General features: G+C 44.1%; 1 protein-coding gene across 2 annotated transcripts in view; it reads left to right on the top strand.

Annotated features, from left to right (window-relative positions):
* The window catches only part of LOC126354403 (protein scarlet-like), a 188,627-nt gene that overhangs the window by 102,310 nt on the left and 62,500 nt on the right, over positions 1-23,817 (top strand). For both annotated transcript variants that reach the window (XR_007565320.1, XM_050004014.1), the window contains exons 7-11: positions 367-565; positions 5,274-5,314; positions 6,803-6,908; positions 9,445-9,672; positions 21,139-21,274. Coding sequence is in view for 1 of the 2 variants with exons in the window: in XM_050004014.1 (XP_049859971.1) it covers positions 367-565; positions 5,274-5,314; positions 6,803-6,908; positions 9,445-9,672; positions 21,139-21,274 (710 nt within the window). In the remaining variant the exon portion in view is untranslated. The remainder of the gene's footprint in view (positions 1-366; positions 566-5,273; positions 5,315-6,802; positions 6,909-9,444; positions 9,673-21,138; positions 21,275-23,817) is intronic.

Below are 23,817 nucleotides of genomic sequence, written 5' to 3' on the forward strand. Positions count from 1 at the left end.
CAAGCTCTGCTTGACCCAATGCCCAGGCGTATGAAGACCGTTGTTACGGCCAGAGGTGGTCGTTCTGGGTACCGGTTTCTCCGGATATATTCACCCAAATTGGGTGCAAATGTAATCATATATGAGTTGTAGTATAATTTATTTGTCTAATCAATACCCGTTTATCACCTTCATTTCTTCTTGGTGTAGCTGTTTTAATGGCCAGTAGTGTGCTTCTGGGAGAGGAGAGAGATCTTTAGCATAACCTCACCAGGTGCAGTTGCCTTTCCAATGCGGAGCGCTTTTAGTTGATTTCCTGCTCGGCGACCGCTCACCCCGACACCTGCCGCTGACACCGCGCCGCTTGTTGTACGTGTTGCCTGGCAGCCAGGGGCTGGAGTGCCCGCCTCGCTACAACCCTGCAGACTTCTTGGTCTGCGCCGTGTCGGGCGGCCCCGGCCGGGACGATGCGGCTCGCCGCCTCTGCGACCAGTTCGCCGCCAGCGACGCCGCCGCCCAGCTGCTGGCCGACGTCCGCCTCGAGGAGCTGCCGCCGGGGCTCGCCCGCTCCAAGCCCTGCCTGCTGGTAAGCGCACCTGCTTCTCTCTCAGTTCACCGCTGTCAGCAATCAGACATCAAATGCTCGCCCGTTCACTGATATCGACTACTTTCGACTGAGTGTTGATAACCTCTGTTTCGAAATATGGAAAGTTTGATATAATGTACGAGGAACGTAGTGAATTTCATGAGCTACCTATTTATGTTAACACGCATATACTTTCACAACATTAGCAGCATACATCAACTCTAGAATTAATTTTCACTCTGCACCAGAATTTTTTCATTACTAACTTTTCTACAGGAGCGTGTATACAGTGTAAATGGGATGTTACTATAAACATACAGGATGTCCAGAAACGGACTCCCTGATTTCAAAATTAAATATCTCGAAAACAAAGATCGATAGAGGAATGCAGTAAACAGTATGTTTATTGTGAAAGCTGTAAGACGTTTATACAGCAGTTTGAAATAATAGTTACAAAAGCTGCTAACAGAGGGCGCTGTACGCTGTACAACTCATATCAGCATACATAAGTGAAATAATCGTATGAAAACAATCTTTGCAAACAATCACATCACAGTGTTTTCAAAATGTTCACCATTGTCACTACAGAGGTGGTGCAAACGAAGAATGAAATTCGCCATCATATTTCGTAGTTTCTCAACCGAAATGGATTCACATGCCACAGAGATCGCCGATTCAAGCTCGTCCAGCGTGGTGGGATGCTTCGGGTAGACCATGTGTTTCACTGTGGCCCACAAAAAATGTCACATGGTGTTAAATCCTAGGAATATGAAGGCCAATCCATGCCTGCACCAGTAAATTTGGGATATTTCAAAGCAATGACTTGATTCCCGAAGTATTCCTCAAGAAAGCGAAACACTTGTTCGGTCCGATGTGGTCGGGCTCCATCTGGCATAAACCATTCAGTACCTGGTCGATCCTCTAACACTTACTGTGTGGCGACAAATTGTTCCTAAATTGCAATGTAACGTGCACCAGTGACCGTTTCTCGAATGCAATAAGGGCCAATAAGCCTCTGCTGCACACTGTAGCCCACACAGTAACTTTACGAGAATACAGGGGTTCCGCTTCACACCAATATGGCTTTTCGGAACCCCAAAATCGCCAGTTATGCTTATTCACGTATCCGTTCAGGTGGAAGTGTGCTTCATCTGTAAACCAGATGCAGCCAACATCAAATCCTTCACTATCAATCATTGTGAGCATCTGATTAGCAAAGGCAGCCTTCTGTTGAAGAGCTCGTACGGGTATGGCCTGGTGCGTTTGAATTTTGAATGGACACATGTGTAGGCTCTTTCTCAGTATTTTCTGCATGCTGGAACGCTTCAAACCAGTCTCAGATGCAGTTCTACGGACGGATGACATTGGATTTCGCTTAATAATTCCAGAAACTGTCTCGATATTTTCAGGCGTAACTGCGGTTTGCTTGCGGCCAACATGCCCCACTAGATCATCAGTCACGCTGCCTGTTCGTTGAAATTTTGCGAAGAGCGTACGAATGGTTTTCGCATCGGGTCCTTTTGGAACATTAAATCGTGCTTGAAAACTTCGCCTTGTTGCCGTAGTACTCTCTTCTAACCTGTGGTACTCTAGCACCAGAAAAACGCGTTGTTCAATGCAGTACATGGTTTTAATCTCTTCCTTCGGTACGCTAACCCCCTTTCACGTTTCAATAGTGGAACTGATCGCTCTGGGCTTCGGATCACTATTTCTACTAGGCATTACGTATGGCGATTACAGCGCCATCTGTTAGCAGCTTTTGTATCTATTACTTCAAACTGTTGTATAAACTTCTTACAGCTTTCACAATAAACATACCGTTTACTGCATTCCTCTATCGATCTTTGTTTTCGAGATATTTAATTTTGAAATCAGGGAGTCCTTTTCTGGACACCCTGTAGCTAGGTCTACTTTTAGTCTTCGGATCAATGCCGCAATGCCACGTCTTGTAGGCGATGACATCTCGATCGGCGAAAGACTCAAGTCTAGGAATGGAGGCGTTTTCACAACGAACGAAGGCTAGGGTAAACCAACCACTACTAGAATTTCCAGTAGCGAAATCCAGATTAAAATTAACCGTGCAGCCACGGAAGAATATAGGTACATTTATTATAACTGCTTGGGCTGTTCCATTTACTCCAAGTTTATTCTCGAGGCTAATAATACGTTTGTACTATAATTACTAATAAAGTGTGATCCCTCACCTCTGTAACCGGGGAGCGTACATCGCGAATCGGGGTCTCAAGTATGCAACAGTTTGAAAAAATTCGAAAACGTAGTGCCGCACTGCCCGCTCAGCACCTAGCGAGTCGATGACGCAACCTGCCCGACTTGGTTAGGCGCCAGCCCGGCGCACAAAGGGACGTGTGCTCCTACTGAGACTACAGCACGCGTATGGGATAACTTCCTCTTGCTGCTGATATGAGATTTCTTGGCAAATTAAAACTGTATGCCAGACAGTGATTCGAACCCGAGACCTTTGCCTTTCGCGGGCAACTGCTCTACTATCTGAGCTACCCAAGCACAACTCACGCCCCGTCCTCACAGCTTTACTTCTGCCAGTACCAGGAGACGAGGTACTGGCTGAAGTAAAGCTGTGAGCACGGGGCGTGAGTTGTGCTTGTGTAGCTCACATGGTAGAGCACTTCTCCGCGAAAGGTAAAGGTCCCGAGTTCGAGTCTCGGTCCGACACACAGTTTTAATCTACCAGGAAGTTTTGCAATCTGCAGTGTATTACGTCATTTTTTTCAATCCAGTCTTCGTAAGTACAGTTCTGTAAGTCTAAAAACTCTCATGTGTGGAAATGAGCTATGACTGTCAAAACCCAAGCCACACTCGCTACAATTTCACAGCCGGTGACTTACATATTTGCGAGTCTGTGAAAGAACATGAAACATATTGGAACAGGGTGCATCATCCTTTTTCATGTTGCACGCAAGAACGACCCACGTGGGTCGTGGTGGCCAGCGCTGATAGTCTTTTTTTTCCTTCTTAACTGTTATTTCATCCCCTTGTCTCCATGTGGGCGATGGATGGGCTGCCAGCCTCACAATATCCCGCTCTTTAACCTAGAGCAGCAACAGAAAATGGATGAAGATTTTACAGATGGTACGAGGGTTGGAACTTAAATAGTGGCAACTATTTATTCACGACCGACGCAAAATAGTTACATGTTTGCACCTGTTACTGCCCGTCAAAGCAGTCACAGCGTTGTGTAGAACCCATTGCCAGCGACGTGGAAAGCGTAGTATTCCGTAAGCACAGCCTTTTCTGTTGATGGTGCGAATGAAGCGGTCTAAACTGAAGGTGATTCTCGTGTACGACTGTGATGGTGTTATCATAAGGCATTACATTCCTCCACTGCAGACCGTCAATGGACAGTATTACCGTTCGTTGTGGGAGCATCACCTGCGACCAGCTTTGCGAAAGAAGCGGAGACACTTCCTGCGCAACCCACACATCATTTTTCACGATATTTCGCGAGCTCATACAGTGCAAGCTGTGGCTGCTCTGTTCGGCAGATGGGACTGGGAAGTACTGCACCATCCACCATACTCCCCGGGGTTAAGTCCTTGTGACTTTGATTTGATTTCGAAGGTGAAGGAACCACTTCGTGGCACTCGCTTCAGAACTGTTCCAGAGATCCGACAGGCAGTAGACCGCTCCATTCGCACCATCAACAGAGCAGGCTCTGCTAACGGCATACCACACCTTCCACATCGCTGGCATCAGGTTCTACACAACGCTGGTGATTAGTTTGAAGAACAGTAACAGGTGCAAACATGAAACTCTTTTGTGTCGGTTGTGGTACCGAGAAAGGCTGCACCTTTATAGCACGTGGATCGCCTATATAGCAACAAACTGTACGGCAACGTTTTATGAACAACCACACACGCTGTAACTTTCTAGTCCAGTGTCTGCAATAACGCTAATCACCAGTGCGAATGTCGGGTGTACTTTTCATAATAATGATCGCAAGTAGGAGGCCTACCTTGGAGCCCTCTCTGCAGATGGAGCTGGCCATGCAACAACGTCACCACAATGAATCTGTTGTTGCCTAAATCTTAGAACTAGTATCCTGAACAGTGCAAATCTTATCGATGTCCTGTAATACTGAAAAGACGCACAGTACAACAGTTACGGCTAGTAGTAAATACATTATCGTTACACAAGTCAAACTAGGCATCTCACATTACCGAACAAGAATTTGTGGTGGTGTATTGATGGCGAGCGATTCCCAAAGTGGAACCATTACAGCATTCATTGTGTAATAATAACTGAATAAAATATGATAACTTGTTATGTTCGTTAGGCGACGAATTCATGGAGATGCAGCAACTAACATTATTGCTTTGTGCAGAGGCAGGGGTATATTTATAGTTGACATGACATCAAAGCACAAACACGCCGTACGTTGTATTTCAGTTCAAAAATTCTCGAACAGTGCTAGAAAAGACATGTGTGCACATCTGACCAGAAATATTTGCTGTCTTAGTTATTAATAAGTTGGCGCAAATAGTGAAACGCAATTTTTTTCTTAGAAAGAGTGGTAATTGAGGAACTCAGTGAATAATTCAGATATTAATTTCATTCCTTTAACTTATTTTTATCCCGATCGTTTCACAGATATTCGCAAGGACAACACGTCCGTAATATTCAAAACATATAAATCACATACATTTATTGATTCTCTGCCTTTCTGTTTCAGGTTGAAGACACGGAGATACTTGGAGAGACGTCGGAAAAGTTGTACGTATTCTTCAGTTCGCTTCTTCATTAACATTCGTTTTTCTTGTGAAACGCCTTCCAGTTTTGCTACTATTGCCGTGCTAATTCTCTGGTGAGATTATGAGAAGATGTCCGTTCGTCCGTGACCCAGTTCCTTGATCCACAATTCCACATCAACCTGTTCGGTACCTATTACATGGTTTCACGGTACTGCCAGAGGAATAGAAACACTCAAATCATCTCTCTTCACATAGATTTCCTAAAATGTTCAGTTTGTTATAATAGTGTATTTTTGAATTTATTTCTGTTCCGGTTGACACTATTGACTTACATTTTGCATGGATCTTTGACAATGTGCTCGAAAAAAATCGATAGTAAACCTAGAAAACTTATGCTTTTGTTGCTGCTACGTACCTATCGTTCTTTTATCTACATAGAGCTTCCCAATATTTCACTGGGTAGTTTTCGGACCACAGTTCTTCACATAAAAATTGGCCAGGCGCTAGTAGGACTCCCTCGCTGAGGGTTCCGTACAGACTTAATTACTTATATGAACAGTTCATCTATTCCGGGAATCGAAAATATCGACGATTTTTGCCTGTTATCGACACTGATGCTGGAAAGATATCGGTCCCAGGGGAGAATGTTGTAATTTCGAGTCGCTTAATAAATGATAAAAGAAATATCCTATTCGTGTGATGTAATTACAAATGAACGATTTTATGATTTTTTCCCTTTTATTGCACTGTGAAACCTTTCTTCTTGTCAAATTTCATGATTCCACATCAAGGGGAAGTACCCCATAGGTTTTAATGGGTGTATCAAAATATGTGACATAAATGACCATTTATTTTAATTGTACTGACATATAAGCTTAACATTTTTACCAACAAACCAATATAGACATGAGTATGTGACATAAATTTCAACTCGTTACTTTCATCTGTTACTGAGAAAATGGGTTACAACGGACGGATGGACAGACGGACAGTTAGAGAACAAAAGACATTTTTTTGACGTGATACAATTACAAATTCAAAATTTTCGAATTTTTTCATTTATTTTTACAGTGAAAGCTTGTTTCTTGGTACGTTTCATGACTGTAGGTCAACGGTAAGCACCCTTTAGATTTTGATGAGTATGTCTGCCAGTTTGATATTATTTGAAGTAATTGGCTTTATCTTCTGATTGAATTGACTTGGTAGCTTCACATTTTACATCGCCAAGGGACCGTAGATCTTAATGTGTTACAAAAATATCAACTTGATATGTTTACCCGTTCCTCAAAGAAGGCTTTTGAGTAGTCGGGCACACAGACAGACAGACAGATAACAAAGTGATTTTATAAAAGTTCCATTTTTACCAATTTTGGTACAGAACCGTAGAAACATGGAATCTTTGACCTCCGTTAGTTGTGAAACTTTGCTCGTACACCAGCACAATGGATGTCGGCGTGCAGCTGACCTTGGAGAATGTAGACGGGTGCGTGAGTGAGTGTGGTTGTTGCAGCAAAGCGCCGTTCTTCACCACTTCGCTGCTGTGGCTGACGTGGCGCTACTTCCTGCACGCCATCAGGGACCCCACCGTGCAGAATCTGCGCATCCTGCAGAAGATCGTGAGTACCGCAGTCCACTGTTCGCGCCATTGCGCTCCTGCACATATGCTCGCTGTACATCTCGTCCCAGAGAACATTTGCTTATTCTAGACAGCTAAACGTGGTAACACTGGATACCTCGACAACACATCCTACGTATGTACCGCTGATTGATGTTGGGCAAAGCACAGATTATTTCGGCAGTCGACCCTGTTGCCATCATCAGTTGGGTAGCCGATAAAGGAGACAAGATCGGCTGACATGGAAATGTTATACCAAATGCTGTGTGAGCTGCTGTCGGGGATGACTTGGAGAGGACAAAAGATATGTCTGGGACTGCCCCTGCAAATCCGCACCCTCCACTATACCTTCTATTAAGTTTTTCAGTAAAGGATCCTGTTGAAATATGACCCAACCATTGGCTACCTTCATTTCATTGTGTTCATTATTAGAGATATTTTTATGTCATAGACTCACCGCATAACGTCATGCTTCCTTACTGGACCTCCATCTGCAACCATACTCCACAGCCACCTAACGGCGTGTGGCGGATGCTACTTTGAGTACCTCTATCGGTTCTCCCTTCTATTCTAGTCTCGTATTGTTCGTGGAAAGAAAGATTGTCGGTATGCTTCTTTGTCGGCTCTAATCACTCTGATTTTATCCTGATGCTCTCTTCGCGAGATATACGTAGGAGGGAGCAATATGCTGCTTGACTCTTCGGTGAAGGTATGTTCTCGAAACTGCAACAAAAGCCCGTACCGAGCTACTGAGCGTCTCTCCTGCAGAGTCTTCCACTGGAGTTTATCTATCATCTCTGTAACGCTTTCGCGATTATTAAATGATTCCGTAACGAAGCGCGCTGCTCTCCGTTGGATCTTCTCTATCTCTTCTATCAATCCTATCTAGTACGGATCCCACACCAGCCAGCACTATTCAAGCAGTGGGTGAACAAGTGTACTGTAACATACTTCCTTTGTTTTCGGACTGCATTTCTTTAGGACTCTTCCAATGAATCTCAGTTTTGCGTCTGCTTTACCGACGATTAATTTTACAAGGTCGTTCCATTTTAAATCACTCCTACTGAATACTCCCAGATAATTTATGGAATTAACTGCTTCCAGTTGCTGACCTGCTATTTTGTAGCTAAATGATAAAGGATCTTTCTTTCTATGTACTGGCAGCACACTTGATTTGTCCACATTGACATTCAATTGCCATTCCCTTCACCGTGCGTCCATTTATTGCAGACCCTCCTGCATTTCAGTACAATTTTCTATTGTTACAACTTCTCGATATACTAGAGCATCATCCGCAAAAAGCCTCAGTGAACTTCCGATATTATCCATAAGGTCATTTACATTGTGAATAGCAACGGTCCTACGACACTCCCCTGGGGCACACCTGAAATCACTCTTACTTCGGAAGATTTCTCTCCATTGGGAACTCTTCAATCCAATCACACAACTGGTCTGATAGTCCCTATGCTCTTACTTTGTTTATTAAACAACTGTGGGAAAATGTATCGAACGCGTTGCGGAACTCAAGAAACACGGCATCTACCTGGGAACCCGTGTCTATGGTCCTCTGAGTTTCGTGGACGAATAGCGCGAGCTGGGTTTCACACGGTCCTCTTTTTAGAAACCCATGCTCATTCGTAAAGAGTAGATTTCTAGTCTCCAGACAAGTCATTATACTCGAACGTAATGCGTGTTCGAAAATTCTAGAACCGATCGACGTTAGAGGTATATGTCTATAGTTCTGCACATTTGTTCGACGTCCCTTCTTGAAAAAGGGGACGACCTGTGCCTTTTCCAATCTTTTGGAACGCTACGCTCTTCCATAGACCTACGGTATACCGCTGCAACAGGGGGTGGGGGGGGGAGGGGAAGTTCCTTCATGTACTCTGTGTAAAATCGAACTGGTATCCCATCAGGTCCAGCGGCCTTTCCTCTTTTCAACGATTTTAATTGTTCTTCTCTTCCTCTGTCATCTATTTCGATATCTACCATTTTGTCATCTGTGCGACAATCTAGAGAAGGAACTACAGTGCAGTCTTCTTCTTTGAAACAGATTTGGAAAAAGACATTTAGTATTTCGGCCTTTAGTCTGTCATCCTCTGTTTCAGTACCATTATGGTCACTGAGTGTCTGCACATTATGTTTGGATCTACCTACCACTTTGACATAAGACCAAAATTTCTTAGGATTTGAATTCATTTGACCTTGAACTGTGTCCTGCAACATCATATATCAAAGGCATCTAAACTTTTCATTTCTGTCCATGTTTCAAAGCTCCTGTCACAAATATAGCTCTTCATGAACCTTTTCCTGGTCTCAAGGTTCTTAGTTTTGATTGATAGTATTTGTTTCTGTTTACGGTACGTTCTTTTGTATTGTGTAATCATTTGTTCCATATATTTATTACAGGTTCCCTCTTCATCCAATCGAATGCCAGGATAGCAAAATTTGTAGCTCACTCTTTGAAATCCAATCGTATTAGTGCAGTGTTACAACACAGACACCACTGAGAGCCACGCTGTGCTCTTCGCTCGCAGGCGATCGCGGCCATGGCGGGCTTGTGCTACCTGGGCACAGAGGCGCGCACGCAGCTGGGTGTGCAGTCGGTGCAGGGCGCGCTCTTCATCGTGGTGGCCGAGAACACCTTCTCGCCCATGTACGCCGCGCTGGCCGCCATCCCGCAGGAGCTGCCGCTGCTCAGGAGGGAGTACCGCAGCGGCCTCTACTCGCCGCCCACCTACTACGTCGCCAGGCTGCTCGCCGCGGTAAGACGCTCGCCCACCGCTGTCAAACTACCGTAGGCTATCACATGTGAGCGCAGGCAACGGCGGTTTTCCTAGTAGCTCGGATTGCCTAAGATCGCACCGGCGTTACATGCATGTTACGAGTGTTGCATACGTATCAGGCATTACCTCGTAACGAGAGCTTTCTTTACACAGGATGAAGAAAAATTCGCGCACTCGGACTTCGGAGCGCGAATCCTCACATACTAGCAATGTGATACTGTCTGTCACAAAATTTCGTCCTGTACGTATTTCCGGCAGTAAATAGACGTTAAAGACTGGCAATCTTGCAACACTGTAATCACATCCATGGTAGCTACCACTCTCAGCTTATGTAAGTAGTGCTGTGCAGTTGGTGCAATGGATAGCATTTTGGGTTCGCGTACAGGGGGTCGAGAGTTCGAGTCTGGGTTGAGGAGTATTTGTTTTTATTTCCTAATTGTAGTCTAAGTTGTGCTATATCTGGCGTCTTAATGGTCATACAGCACTTACAGTGGGTCTTCTACAAAACACTGAAAGTGCAGAGGATTTTCTTTGAGCAAAAATGTTCAAATGTGTGTGAAATCTTATGGTACTTAACTGCTAAGGTCACCAGTCCCTAAGCTTACACACTACTTAACCTAAATTATCCTAAGGACAAACACACCCATGCCCAAGTAAGGACTCGAACATCCGCCGGAACCAGCCGCACAGTTCGTGACTGTAGCACCTTAGGCTGCTCAGCAAACCCCGTGCGGCCCTCTTTGACCACCTGCTCTGTAGATAACATATTCTCTTGTAAAAATCTTGTGGTCATTAATATGGAAATTATTGCTGCCACTGTTTCCAATTGTGTTACATCGGACCAGAAGTACTGCATGTAGTATATCTGACTAGTAGATTTTGAGTTATTTAACTGTACAGTCATTTTTACTTCTCGAAATTGATATTGGTTTTGTAGTTATTCTGTCCTGCAGCAGGTCATCTGTTTCAGCTGTTATGTCAGGTGGCCACTTGTTGCGACTTCTGCAGTACTTGTTATGCCCGTTTGCTACTTGTCGCGACTTCTGCAGTACTCGTTAGCAGCAAACACAGTGACTGCGCCAAAGACTGAGACGGCGTCGAGTTTTACAATTATTCATCGAGCTTTATTTACAATTTCTTCCTCGTCGTCGCTGCCCAGCCCTGCGGATCCTTCCGACTGGCTGCATCGCCGTGAGGTCAGCTGCCGGCGCCTGCTGCACCGGCGGCTGGGAAGCCGTCAGTCGCGATGTCCGCCAGCTCCCGTCATGGACGGACCACGCGCCGTGTGGCCGGGTTGCCGTGAGTCCGGGCGTCAGTCCCCGGCGGCGCCTGTGACCAAGACCGCGCTGCAGCCAGTCGTGCTGGAAGTTCTCGCTGTAGTTAGTCAGCCACGGTGCCGACCGATCACTGGCCGACCTCCAGAGCTGAGCTTGACATCTCGCGGCGAACGGATGACTCATGTGAGCTGGAACGGACTTCCGGAATCGTCACCTACGAAGATTGAATATTCGGACACGGACCACTTCCATCCTCAGATCCGAACTACATCCTAATGGCTTCTGTCCGTTGCTGCCTGCGCTCCACTATTTATATCCAGCAGGAGGACGTTTTTTACCGTCGGTGGCAGCTTCTTGTTATTACTCGCGCAGTATATTGCAGCGTAACTTAGTTGCTGCCCTGACTTCTCTTATTCAGCTCTCTCCAGGCTTCGCTCGGCGCTCGGTCTGTGTGCGTCCTTGCTCAGCCAGTTGGTAGACTGCAGCTGTCAGCAAGGCTATCTGTGCTGTGCCTACTTCGCAATGCCACGATCGCCGGCTGCCTCTGTTTTGCCATTCTCCACTGCGTGAAGCAAAGCTTACTACACGTGGCTGCAGCACAGCTGTATTGCTGACTTTTCTGACCACGTTTTTTACTATGTTCATCGTTACAAGACACTGTACTACGTTGTCTGCCCATGGTAGCTGAATGGTCTGCATGACGGGTGGGCACAGGCTTGATTCCCAGCTGGGCAGGGGAATTTCCTCCGCCCAGGGACTGGGTGTTGTGCTGTCCTCATCATCATCCTATCATCTTCATCGACTGCAGGTCGCCAAAGCGGCGTCAAATTGAAAGACCGGCATCCGGCGAACGGTCTGCCCAGTGGGGGCCCCTAGCCGTACGATTAAATAAATAATCGTACTTTGTAAATAATGTCGAATACGTGTGGCTTAAAAGACGGTGTATACTACAGTATTATGTGGTAGAATGAAACTGGCAAATAAAAATTAATACGCCTCGACCCAGAAACGAACATTCAATCTCATGTATATTGACCCAAAACTCAATCCACTGCAACAACTGCACATCACAAATGTTGTATGCTGACGGAGACTGTTACCATATATGTGATTACAGAGTTGCCAGATCGACAATTTTTTTTATTGGTTGTACGTGAGGAATCACGCTGCGAACTCCAAGTGCACGAATTGTTCTTCGCCCTGTGTATGCGATCAGTGTCTTACTGCATTCCCCATGGAAACCAGAATCGGTGCACCGTCTAGAAACTGAGTGGGAATATATAAATGGCCACATAACCTACGGAACATTTTTTTCTACACAATTAACCTTCTCTCTGTAACATAAAAATAAACAATATTTATAGCAACATTCAAGTTGTAGATGTTTAATTCGGATTTTGCTCGGCACTTATTGATTTGTAACTTGAATCAGAAGAATGTTGTAGTAGGAATAAGGAAAACAATACAGATTTCTCATGGTTCACTAGAAAACGCTGTTTTCTAAAAAGTAATAAAATAGGAGAACCCGAAATAGAAATGTATCAAACATCACGTCAAAACTTCGTCGAACTTACATAAAACATAACTCTGTTATTCACAAACAACTTTCACGTTTATCGATAGTAACAGGAAACTCTTACCTTTGATCATGATGAACACTGTTCTACTAAGTACAAAATAACAACAATAATTTTATATTTTATATTTGTGCAAATAAACTGTACTTGCATTAAAGGAAATTGCTTTGGTTGCATAAAAGCACAGAATTCATGCTATCAACTGATTTTTATTTCTTATAAAATACAGTTTATATTGTGTATGGATATGCAATACACAATGGAATAACAACGAATGATGTGCGGTTCTAATTGCGTGCAAAACACACAACCAAACGAAAAAACCTAGGGAAATCGCTGGATCCTAGTTTCTCCCTTACACATCCATTTACGTTTTGTCCTTACCAGTGCCACCCGTACTGCCGGTAATCCTACGTTTTACTACTGTGTATACGTATGTAGTATATCAAAAAACCCAACTGTGGTATTGGTGGAGTGCAACGCTACGATCGCCACTTTATGCTTAGCGTCCTCGTGGAGGGTCGCAGAAATTGTGGAAGTCTCGACAGCTTTTATTGTAATTGGCTCAAAATCCCTGCTTCTCAGTCAAGGTAGTAATATCGTAAAACTGCTACTGTCTACAGCTTCGTTGACGAGTTGCAAATGGTCCACCTTGCTGTACATCTTTATAAAGGAGTTTCCTCCTAGGATCGACTAAAATGTAATGCTTTTACTGTGCGATTGGAGACAATTCAATCAACCCATTGTACGTTATGGAAATGAGTATGATGAATCACTAGTTTACGTACTCTCTCTCTCTTTTACTACAGCTGTGTTCCAGTCTTGCTAACTGGCTAACAATATCTATATAGCTTTCTAAATTCCATTTTATCAACATTCATCAATCTGTAACCACTTATAATGAAACACCAGTATGCAGTTACTACTGGAGCCCCAATATTTTTCTTAGCAACCGATTGTGCTTCTGATTTAGCTCTTGTACTTCCATACATTTCAAGGACGCATAGGAACATTTACGGACCACTTTGACTGATTTGACCAGATGGAAGCCATCCTGTGCTGACCAACAGATCTCTGTCGCTCCCGCAGCACGTCCTTCTACGGCTTAGCAAGTCCAACATTCAATGTCGTTAAGCATCCTTCAAGTAAAATAATTCTTTTCGTGTAACACCTGCATTCTTTTTATTGTAAATAATATAAACAATTACGCGTTACCTGTGTATACAATGACATTAAATTCAAAGCGATCTAAAATACTGCTAACACACTAACATCTGAAGTACCTGTTTGACCACGTAGGTAACACCTTACATTTTCTTGTTACTGACACACTGTCCATCAACAAGCTCTCCTATTTTGTCGACTTAAGCAATGCTTCAATGATAATGAATAAAGTGAGTTCCAAAATTAACTAAGGTTAGAATAATAAATTTGCAAAACAATTTAATTACATGATTGACGTCAGTAGCTACTATTACGCCTTGCCCAGCTTTAAATGTTTTTGTAAGTTGTAAATGACATTGTCTTGATTAATATGGTCCCAAGAAAATAAACATATCGAATAATTAACTCATTTCATAGCATTTAACCAAAAATCATAAATATTTCAGTTCAAAAATAGACGAAAAATTACAGTATGCTCTGTCCTTTCTTCTCGTCAGCATATACAATACAAAATCACAGTAAATGAACAGATGCCTATTTAAAAAATACATACTAATGAAATAATTACAGAGTGTTACTTGTTTGAATTTGCGCCTGATTGGTAGCCCCCTTTTCAAATGCGAGCGATAAGTACGTCTAGAAACGATGTAGAATATATAAAATGTCTACTCGACTGAGTTGCACATTTTGGTTATGTAGTATTGTTCACTTCAAATCCTTTTACCTTATTCAGTTCTTATGGATGCAATAAAAGAGGTCATGTTAATTATCTGGGAAAATTTAGCGACCTGTGTACTGGCTGGCTGAAGAACTCTGCTTTTGTGCATGGAGATCACACGTACTTACATCGTCTGCCATATTTTTTGACAAAAAGTTCCAATCAGTCTTACGTGATTAAATATTGTTTAGTTATTTATGCTTAAGAACCTAACTAATACCCTGCAAATGACTGAAGCAGAAAATTGTGAAAGCTGCAGAAGACTGCCGTTCTTCTCTATAAGACGCCTACATAATGAAAACAATTCCTTCACTTATATAAGTTACGAATTTTACGATCTCCCCTGCAGTTTTCCCCTGCAAATGGTAACAGGAAACTTAGTACTGCAGCAGTGTTTCGTGTACTTTCATTCTATGTGTGCATATCCTGCAGGAAATTAAAGAGAATTTGCAACACAGTTCTAGAAATCCATTATTTGTCAGACTGTATAGGTAACAGTGTTTTTAAAACAGTCCTTTCGAACTGCAGATAATCACCCTGAAAACAATACATACAGGGTGACTTTTTTTGTCTTGAGGGAACGAAATATCTCAAAGAACAAATGGGATTAAAAAACGGAATAATAAGTATTCAATATTTTTTTAAATGCTATCCAGTGATAGCAATACTGATCCCCTTCCACATTTCCAGGGGATGGGGCGGGGCACAGTTTTGAAATCTTAAATGGGAACATAGCATTTTTATTGTAGAATCGGATTCTACGGGGGAACAAGTGGATTACACTTTCTCCCTGACCGACGAACAAATAACACAGTTACGTTTCAAAACGGTAATATCTTCAGAAAAATACATTGCCAACAAAAAAGAAAAGCATGCGTTTTCATTAATTGTGAAAAAAGCTTGTGTGATGTGTGTCCTGTCACCTTTCACCAAGCCGGCCGGCGTGGCCGAACGGTTCTGGGCACTTAAGTCCGGAACCGCTCGTCTGCTACGGTCGCAGGTTCGAATCCTGCCTCGGACATGAATGTGTGTGATGTCCCTAGGTTCGTCAAGTTTAAGGAGTTCTAAGTTCTAGGGGACTGATGACCTCAGATGTTAAGTCCCATAGTGCTCAGAACCATTTGAACCTTTCACCAACGGTTTGCTTGTTTGTAAGAATTTTTTCACATGTTTGGCTCAAAACTATCGCTACTCACTTCGATGCTCTTATTTATCGGGACATGGAATGATTCGTACAACTGAGAAGTGCTTACGATGTAGTCCGCTGACGTAATAACATGATTCAGTAGTCAATATCGCTATTACACTTTTTTCGATATCATTACCTGTTACCGGGATGCAGGTGTACAAGTTACCGTACTTGTGAACGTAGTAGCCTGTCCGAGGCGTAAATATAGTTTTAAATAACCTAGTGAACACATGGTAAGAGTAATAGGGTCATCGTAAGAATTCTGAGGTCAACAAATTATGTTTTTCGCCTGCATTTTTTCAGTAATAAAACTTTATGGCGCGCTGTCTCTGTATGACGGTCATTTCACGCCTATACTAATATGCCAAACGTGGTTCTACGCCGATAAAAAAGGGCTAAACTGGTCGTAACATGGCTGAAAAATAACTAAAATGACAGCCAAAAATTATGTAAAACTGAAAAGACTGAAAAATCAATACAATATTTCTTATAACATTTTTACTCTTTCAATTTCTTAGTACAAATCATATGCCGGACTTTTTCTGTGAATTGTGATTGATGAGCAAAGGATCTAGAAAAATTTAAAGTAAATCATGTTGTGTTAACCTTATATTATTAGTACTTATTTGTTGTTTACATGTGTCAAAGTACATAAATGTGTCGATGTATATAAATAAACTGTTAGAACTTTCCTATAGAAATTCGTTTTATGTAAGCAGAAAAGAGGGGACTCATCGTAAAAATGCCCCTGTCGAAGTGAATATTTTCCTCTGTAAATGAGTCTGATAGAAAAGATGTGGAACCGGCTGTCTCAATCCTCATTACGCCTTCCTCATCAGAAATTGAGGCATGATTTTAATTGCTTTTTTGAGCTGAAAGATAGTAGCAAAGAGACAGTGGCGGTGGAAGAGAGAGGAAACAGTGAAAGCGAGAGAGAAAGAGAGAAAATAGGGTGGTGGTGGTAGAAAGAAAGTGACGGTGAAAGAGAAATGAATGAAGACATTAACAGGAGTGGAAGACGGTGAGTGATAGTAGCAGTAAGAGAGACAGATAGATGGATGGAGATGGAAACGGTGGGTAGAAGAGAGAAGACAGTGAAAATGAAAAATACAGATTATAGATGAGTGTGGACCATATAAGGAGGAGATGGGAGCGAATCCTTAACATGGACCCCTCTCCACCCCACAGACCACCGAACATTAATAAGTAGGTATTATAGATATTCGGCTTTTTTGTGCACCGAGAGGAGCATTTTGCTGCTGGCAGTTTTATACTTCAGTATTACTTGCTTAGGTCATTTGTATTTTTCTATTCAGTTGTGGAATGTCTGAACAAACTATGTCAATTTTGTGATTCTTCAGTTTCTCCCGCCATATTTGTTGCTCGAACAGTCCATGGGTATACTGCAGGTTCATAGTGTCCAACGGGCACAATATTTCGGCGATGAGACATGGCGCCGGCGCGCGAAGACGAGGGCGTCGGAATCTGTAGTAGCATCGATATGCTTGCTATGTCCGCCCTGGTCGCCAGTTCGTACTTCTTAATTACATTCAATGCCGGGTCCCAAGCCTTGCTGAGATTGTAGCCGCAATCTCGGTTGGTGAGATCTTCCCTGGTGCGAATTTCGATAGCCTCCCTTATAACGCTGCCCCAATATTTAGAGGTCTGAGCCAGGATGTTGGTACGCTCATAATCCATCTCGTGTTTCTCGGACAAACAGTGCTCTGCTACCGCCGACTTACTTGGATATTTCAGTCGAAGGTGCCTTTGATGTTCTCGGAAACCATCTCCGATGGTGCGTATTGCCGGCCGCGGTGGTCTCGCGGTTCTAGGCGCGCAGTCCGGAACCGTGCGACTGCTACGGTCGCAGGTTCGAATCCTGCCTCGGGCATGGATGTGTGTGATGTCCTTAGGTTAGTTAGGTTTAAGTAGTTCTAAGTTCCAGGGGACTGATGACCACAGCAGTTGAGTCCCATAGTGCTCAGAGTCATTTGAACCATTTTTGGTGCGTATTGTTTGTCCGATATAAGTCTTCCCACACTCGCAGGGAATTTGGAATATGCCGGCCTTCCTCAAACCGAGGTCATCTTTCACACTTCCCAGTAATGCCCGTGTTTTATTGGGCGGGCAAAAGACGGTTTTAACTCGGTGTTTCTTAAATATATGGCCGATTTTCCCCGATAGTGCGCCACTGTACGGAATAAACGTAGTGGCTACCACTTCTTCCGTGATTTTTTCCGTCTCCACAGGTTGTGCTGTGGTTGTGGGACGGAGAGCACGTCTAATCTGCCATTCCGAGTATCCGGTTTTTCGGATCACGGTTTTGAGGTGTTCAAATTCCTGGGGCAGATTCTCTGTGTCCGAGATGCTGCGCGCCCTGTGTACCAGTGTTTTTAGTACTCCATTCCTCTGAGAAGGCTGGTGGCAGCTGCCTGCATGCAGGTAGAGGTAGTGTGCGTTTTCTTCCTGTAACGGAAGAAACAAGTAGGTTTCCAATTGGATGACGCCAAGGCTTCCTCCACGAAGTACTCCGTGTACAAATTCGCGACCACCGTTGAGAGCGGGCTGCCCATTGCGACTCCATCCGTTTGCTCAAAGTGTTCCCCATGAAACAGCAAACACGTTGAGGTGAAGACGTGCCTAAAGAGTTCGGTGATCTTCTCGTCAAATTTCTGCCCAATAAGCTCGACTGACTCTCGTAGGGGCACCCCGGTGAATAGTGAAACCATGTTGAAGCTCACTAGGATAGCAGTGTCTTTCAGTCTGAAGTCGTCGAGACGTTTGATGAAATCCACGGAATTACGGATATGGTGAGGGCATTCACCTACATGGGGCTAAGTAATTCAGCCAGATATTTTGCCAGCAAGTCTGTGGCTAAGACATGTCTCCGAAATATCTTTTCTTTCAGGAGTGCTAGTTCTGCAAGGTTCGTAGGAGAGCTTCTGTAGTCTCGAAGGTGGGAGACGAGATACTGGCAGAAGTAAAGCTGTGAGGACCGGGCGTAAGTCGTGCTTTGGTAGCTCGGTGGTGAAGCACTTGCCCGCGAAATGCAAAGGTCCCGAGTTCGAGTCTCGGTCCAGCACACAGTTTTAATCTGGTAGGACTTTTTATCTTATGTAGAAGTCTAAACTCGGAACGGAATCAGAAATAATTTATTTTGTGTTATTATGAAACTTGGTAGTCCCCATATTGTGGTTAGCGAACAAACATGATACGATGCCCTTTGTCTGGCGCATTCAGACAGCTGCAGTGCAACTACAGTGTAAGTAGAGATCACTGAGGGGAATTTTCTGGAAATAAAATTATTAATATGTCAGACATGTTAAGTCTTAGGTAAGGATTGATTACTGGTAGCCATCATTTGGTACAGAATTATGAAGTGATTTATCTTATTTTATTCATTTCCCAAAAAATCGTCTTGTTTGTGTAGATCATTTTTATTTAAATTGTGACAAACTATAATTTTCAAACTGGCTAACAAATGGAAATAATATTGCAAGAACTGACACCTTAGGACGTCATCAATCTGTTGTCTGAAATTAATAACATAATCGATACAATCGCAGGCAGTATGTGTAATAATATAACTCGGCCTGGATTGAAGGAACTTTAAGAGTTTGGCGTCTAATTCGCTGTTGTCGACGAACTTGACCGATTAAAACTGTTTGCCAGACTGGTAGGTGGATCCGCGCCCCTGCCTTTTGTGGGGATCGCTCCGCCAACAGGTCCATTCGAGCACACCTCGCCGTCTCACCAAGAGTTTCATTCAACTTTTTTGCTGGTCTTCCTAAGTACAGCGTTACTAAAGTGAGTTTACTTCCTAAATCTGGTCTGGCATATAGTTTTAATCGACTTTACGGGTTATTTTCAAGTTCAGTTTATGTACTCCTTAGACAAATTTATTTGTTAAACAATGCCGTTTCATTCTGAATGCCGTTCTGATTGCGATCATCACGATGCTGAAAACAGAACCTGGATTCATCCAAAAAAATAACGTTTTGCCATTCGTGCACCCAGGTTCGTCATTGAGTACACCATCGCAGCCGTTCCTGTCTGTGATGAAGCGTCAAAGATAACCGCAGCCATGGTCTCCGAGCTGACAGTCTATGCTGCTGCAAACGTCGTCGAAGTGTTCGTGCAGATGGTTCTTGTCTTGCAAACGACCCCATCTGTTGACTCAAGGATGGAGACGTGGCTGCACGATCCGTTACAGCCACACGGATAAGATGCCTGTCATCTCGACTGCTAGTGATAGGAGGCCGTCGGGATCCAGCACGGCGTTCCGTATTACCCTCCTGAACCCACCGATTCCATATTTTCCTAATAGTCATTGGATCTCGACCAACGCGAGAAGCAATGTCGCGATACGATAAACCGCAATCGCGATAGGCTACAATCCGACCTTTATCAAAGTCGGAAACGTGATGGTACCCATTTCTGCTCCTTTCACGAGGCATCAGAACAACGTTTCACCAGGCAACGCCGGTCAACTGCAGTTTCTGTATGAGAAATCGGTTGGAAACTTTCCTCATGTCAGTACGTTGTAGGTGTCGCCAGCGGCGCCAACCTTGTGTGAATGCTCTGAGAAGCTAATCATTTGCATTTCACAGCATCTTCTTCCTGTCGGTTAAACTTCGCGTATGTAGAACGTCATCTTCGCGCTGCAGCGATTTTAATGGCCAGTAGTGTATTTTGTGTTTTGCTATATCTAGTAATGGTAATTTTGGTTGTAACACGTGATCTGTTGATTAACTGACTGGTTAGTACGGAGCTGTACTGCTTACCCCTTAGAATCTGTGTACCAGGAGAATGAGGGCACTCATACAATGAAGGCTTTCACGACCGGACGGTACTGTTGTTGATAATTCTTCCGGGTTATATGGCCGTGGCCCATGGAATTATTCTGTTCCTAACGTTTCGTCCTATACTACGTTGAACATCCTCAGAGGTATGGCTGGTCCTTCTGAGTCCTGCCGACTGACGAGTCGGGCGTCGGAGAGCGGCCAAAATACCGAGGGAAGTGGGCGTGGTCTAGCTTGCACATAGTAGCAGAGAGAAAACTAGTCAAAGATAAAATGTAACTATCGATAATAGTCCGTTATAGGTAAAAATCACTTATCGATTCTGTAAGAGGCCTTGTAATTAAGCGAGATACGGGCTGTGGCGTTACAGACTCGATAACTGGTTTTATCTATGACAGACTAATATCGATAGTTACATTTTATCTTTGACTAGTTTTCTCTCTGCTAATATGTGCAAGCTGGACCACGCCCACTTTCCTCGGTATTTAGGCCTGTCTACGATACCCGACTCGGCAGTGGGCAGGACTCAGCAGGACCAGCCATACCTCTGAGGATGTCCAACGTAGTATTGGACGAAACGTTAGGAATAGAATAATTCCATGGACCACGGCCCAATAACCCGGAAGAATTATCAAGAACAATGAGGGCCCTCCCTTAGAGGCACTCGTTACAGGCCAGACTACTACCTTTCCCCACAGATCTGTTTATGTTTGCGCAGCTGCCGGGCCTGCTGGTGGAGCCAGTGGTGTTCGTGCTGACCGCCTACTGGCTGGTGGGGCTGCGCGACTCGTGGCACGCCGTCACCATGACGCTGCTCGTCGTCACGCTGGCGCTCAACGTCTCCACCGCCTGCGGTGAGAGCCGTCCTCACTTTACTCCTCCAACTTGCGCTTTTTACATTCTCACTCATTTCTGTTTTTCACACATTCACGCTGTCAGGCATTTCTTCACTTACGTCTTGGGTTCGTTTGGTTCAAATGGTTCAAATGGCTCTCAGCACTATGGGACTCAACTTCTGAGATCATTAGTCCCGTAGAACTTAGAATTACTTGAACCTACCTAACCTAAGGACATCACACACATCCATGCCCGAGGCAGGATTCCAACCTGCGACCGTAGTAGTCGCGCGGTTCTGGACTGAGCGCCTAGAACCGCTAGACCACCGCGGCCGGCTGGGTTCGTTTCTTTATCTTCTCCAAGTGTATATCTGGCCAGTCAGTCCTGCAACATTTTACACGTTTGTCGATTTACATGGATGGCAAAGTAAGTTCTTGTTGTAACTTCACTTCGTCGACATTTATTGCATTAATATGTTATTTACAGTTAATCACGCTGTAACAGCATGCGTTCTCAGAAATGGTATGTTCACAAAGGAACATGTATGACATTGGAACAACCGAAATAAAATGTTCAAAAGTACCTATGTTCTGTATTTTAATTTAAAAAACCTAACTGTTAACAAGAGTCGTCTAAAATCGTGGGCCGTATGTTTGTGACTATTGCAGCGCCATCTGTCACAAGTGAAAAAAGTGGTACAACTAAAACATTCATATTTCCTTACATACTAGTCGAAATGTAATAAAAAATGGGGGTTCCTATTTTAAAAAATGCAGTTGATATCCGTTTGACCTATGGCAGCGCCATCTAGTGGGCCAACCATAGCGCCATCTGGTTTTGCCCTTCAAGCTAGATAAGTTTGGTTCTTTGTAGTTTTTTTTTCCTTTGATGCTTGTTACGTGAGATATTTGGCCTGGTCACGATCAGTGGACCACCCTGTATACGGAGGTGACGAAAGTCATAGGAGACCAGCTAATATCGTGTCGGACCTCCTTTTGCCGGGTGTAGTGCAGCAACTCGACGTGGCATGGAACCAACAAGTCGTTGAAGGTCCCCTGAAGGAGTATTTAGCCTCCCGTCCGCCACGCGGATCTTCTATGACCTCATTCCTTTCCCGCATCTGCTCTTATTCCTCGAACATATCCGCATACTCTACACCTCCTGCTGCCTTGATCCCCCTCACCCCCTGGTTGCTCCTCTCCTCTCCCATCCCCGCCCCCTGCCACGTCTTCACTGTTGAGTCCCCCCTACCCTCCATCTCTACACACTTCATCTCCTTTCCCACGGTAGCTTCTATCAGCTCTCCCTCCTGGATGATGCCCTCTCTCCCTCCATTTATCCCTCCTATCAACTCTGATCCTCACCCCTTCTCCTTTCCTCCATCCTTATCTTGGGCTCCCTCTCCCCCCTTCCATCCTCTTTTTTCACCACCTACCCTCTCTCTGCCACCCTTCTCTCCTCCGAGTCCTTTTGCATTTCCCTCCTCTGCCTTTTCCCATTCCCTCTCGAGTCTGGCCGGCCCCTCCCCCCCCCCCCCTTTTGGTTTTTCTCCCTCCTTTGGTTGGCCACTCCTTTTCGTTTCTCCTCTCCTCCCTCCTTGTTTTCCGCCTCATGCTTCCCAGTACACCCCACCCCCCTCATCTTACCTAGGCTATGTTGTGTCCTCTTTGAGCAGACATTTCACTGCAGTGTTTACAGTGAGTGTTCAGTGTTGTGTGTCTTTTCCGAAGAGTTGCGAACAGCCATCATACTGTCGCAGGGTGTGATTTTATATCTCTTGCGAACAGAAACCAGACTGTCGCCTTGTGTTTTGATTGTCTGTCTACTATGTCACCTGTCTGTATCCTGTATATTTTTATTCTCTTTGGCAACCCTTTGCCTTATGTTTTAACTTTCCCCAACTTTCCGCCGTTTGACAATTTAAGTTCCCCGTTTTATCGACTGCTTTTATTGTTTCTTAACTTCTCCTTACATTTTAAAAAGTCTGTAGGCTGCAGAGCAGCGTAATAAGCTGCTGCCAGCCCGCCCCCTTTGGGGGGAATCGAAATACAATAAATAAATAAAAAATATTTAGACTCTACAGCCGTCCATAAGTGCGAAACTGTTGCCAGTGCAAGATTTTGTGCATGAATTGTTCCCTCTAGTATGTCCCACAAATGTCTGCTGGATTTCATGTCAGGCGATCGGGGTGGCCAAATCATACGCTAGAATTGCTGAGAACGTTCTTCAAACCAGTCGTAGACAGCTGTGCCCTGGTGACATGGCGCAGTGTCATCAATAAAAATTTGATCGTTGTTTGAAGACGGAAAGTCCATGAGTGGCTGCAAATGATATCCAACCAGCCGAACATATTTCCAGTCAATAATTTGTTTAGTTGAAGCAGAGGATCCAATCCGTTTCATGTAAACACAGCTCACACCATTATGGAGGCAACACCAGCTTGCACAGTACCTCCTTGACAACTTGGTTCCTTTGCTTCGTGGGGTTTGCGCCACACTTACCAACTGAAATCGGGACATGTCTGAACAGTCCACGATTATCCAGTCGTGTAGGGTCCAGC

The sequence above is a fragment of the Schistocerca gregaria genome, chromosome 3 (genome assembly GCF_023897955.1).
Source record: "Schistocerca gregaria isolate iqSchGreg1 chromosome 3, iqSchGreg1.2, whole genome shotgun sequence".
Lineage (NCBI taxonomy): Eukaryota > Metazoa > Arthropoda > Insecta > Orthoptera > Acrididae > Schistocerca > Schistocerca gregaria.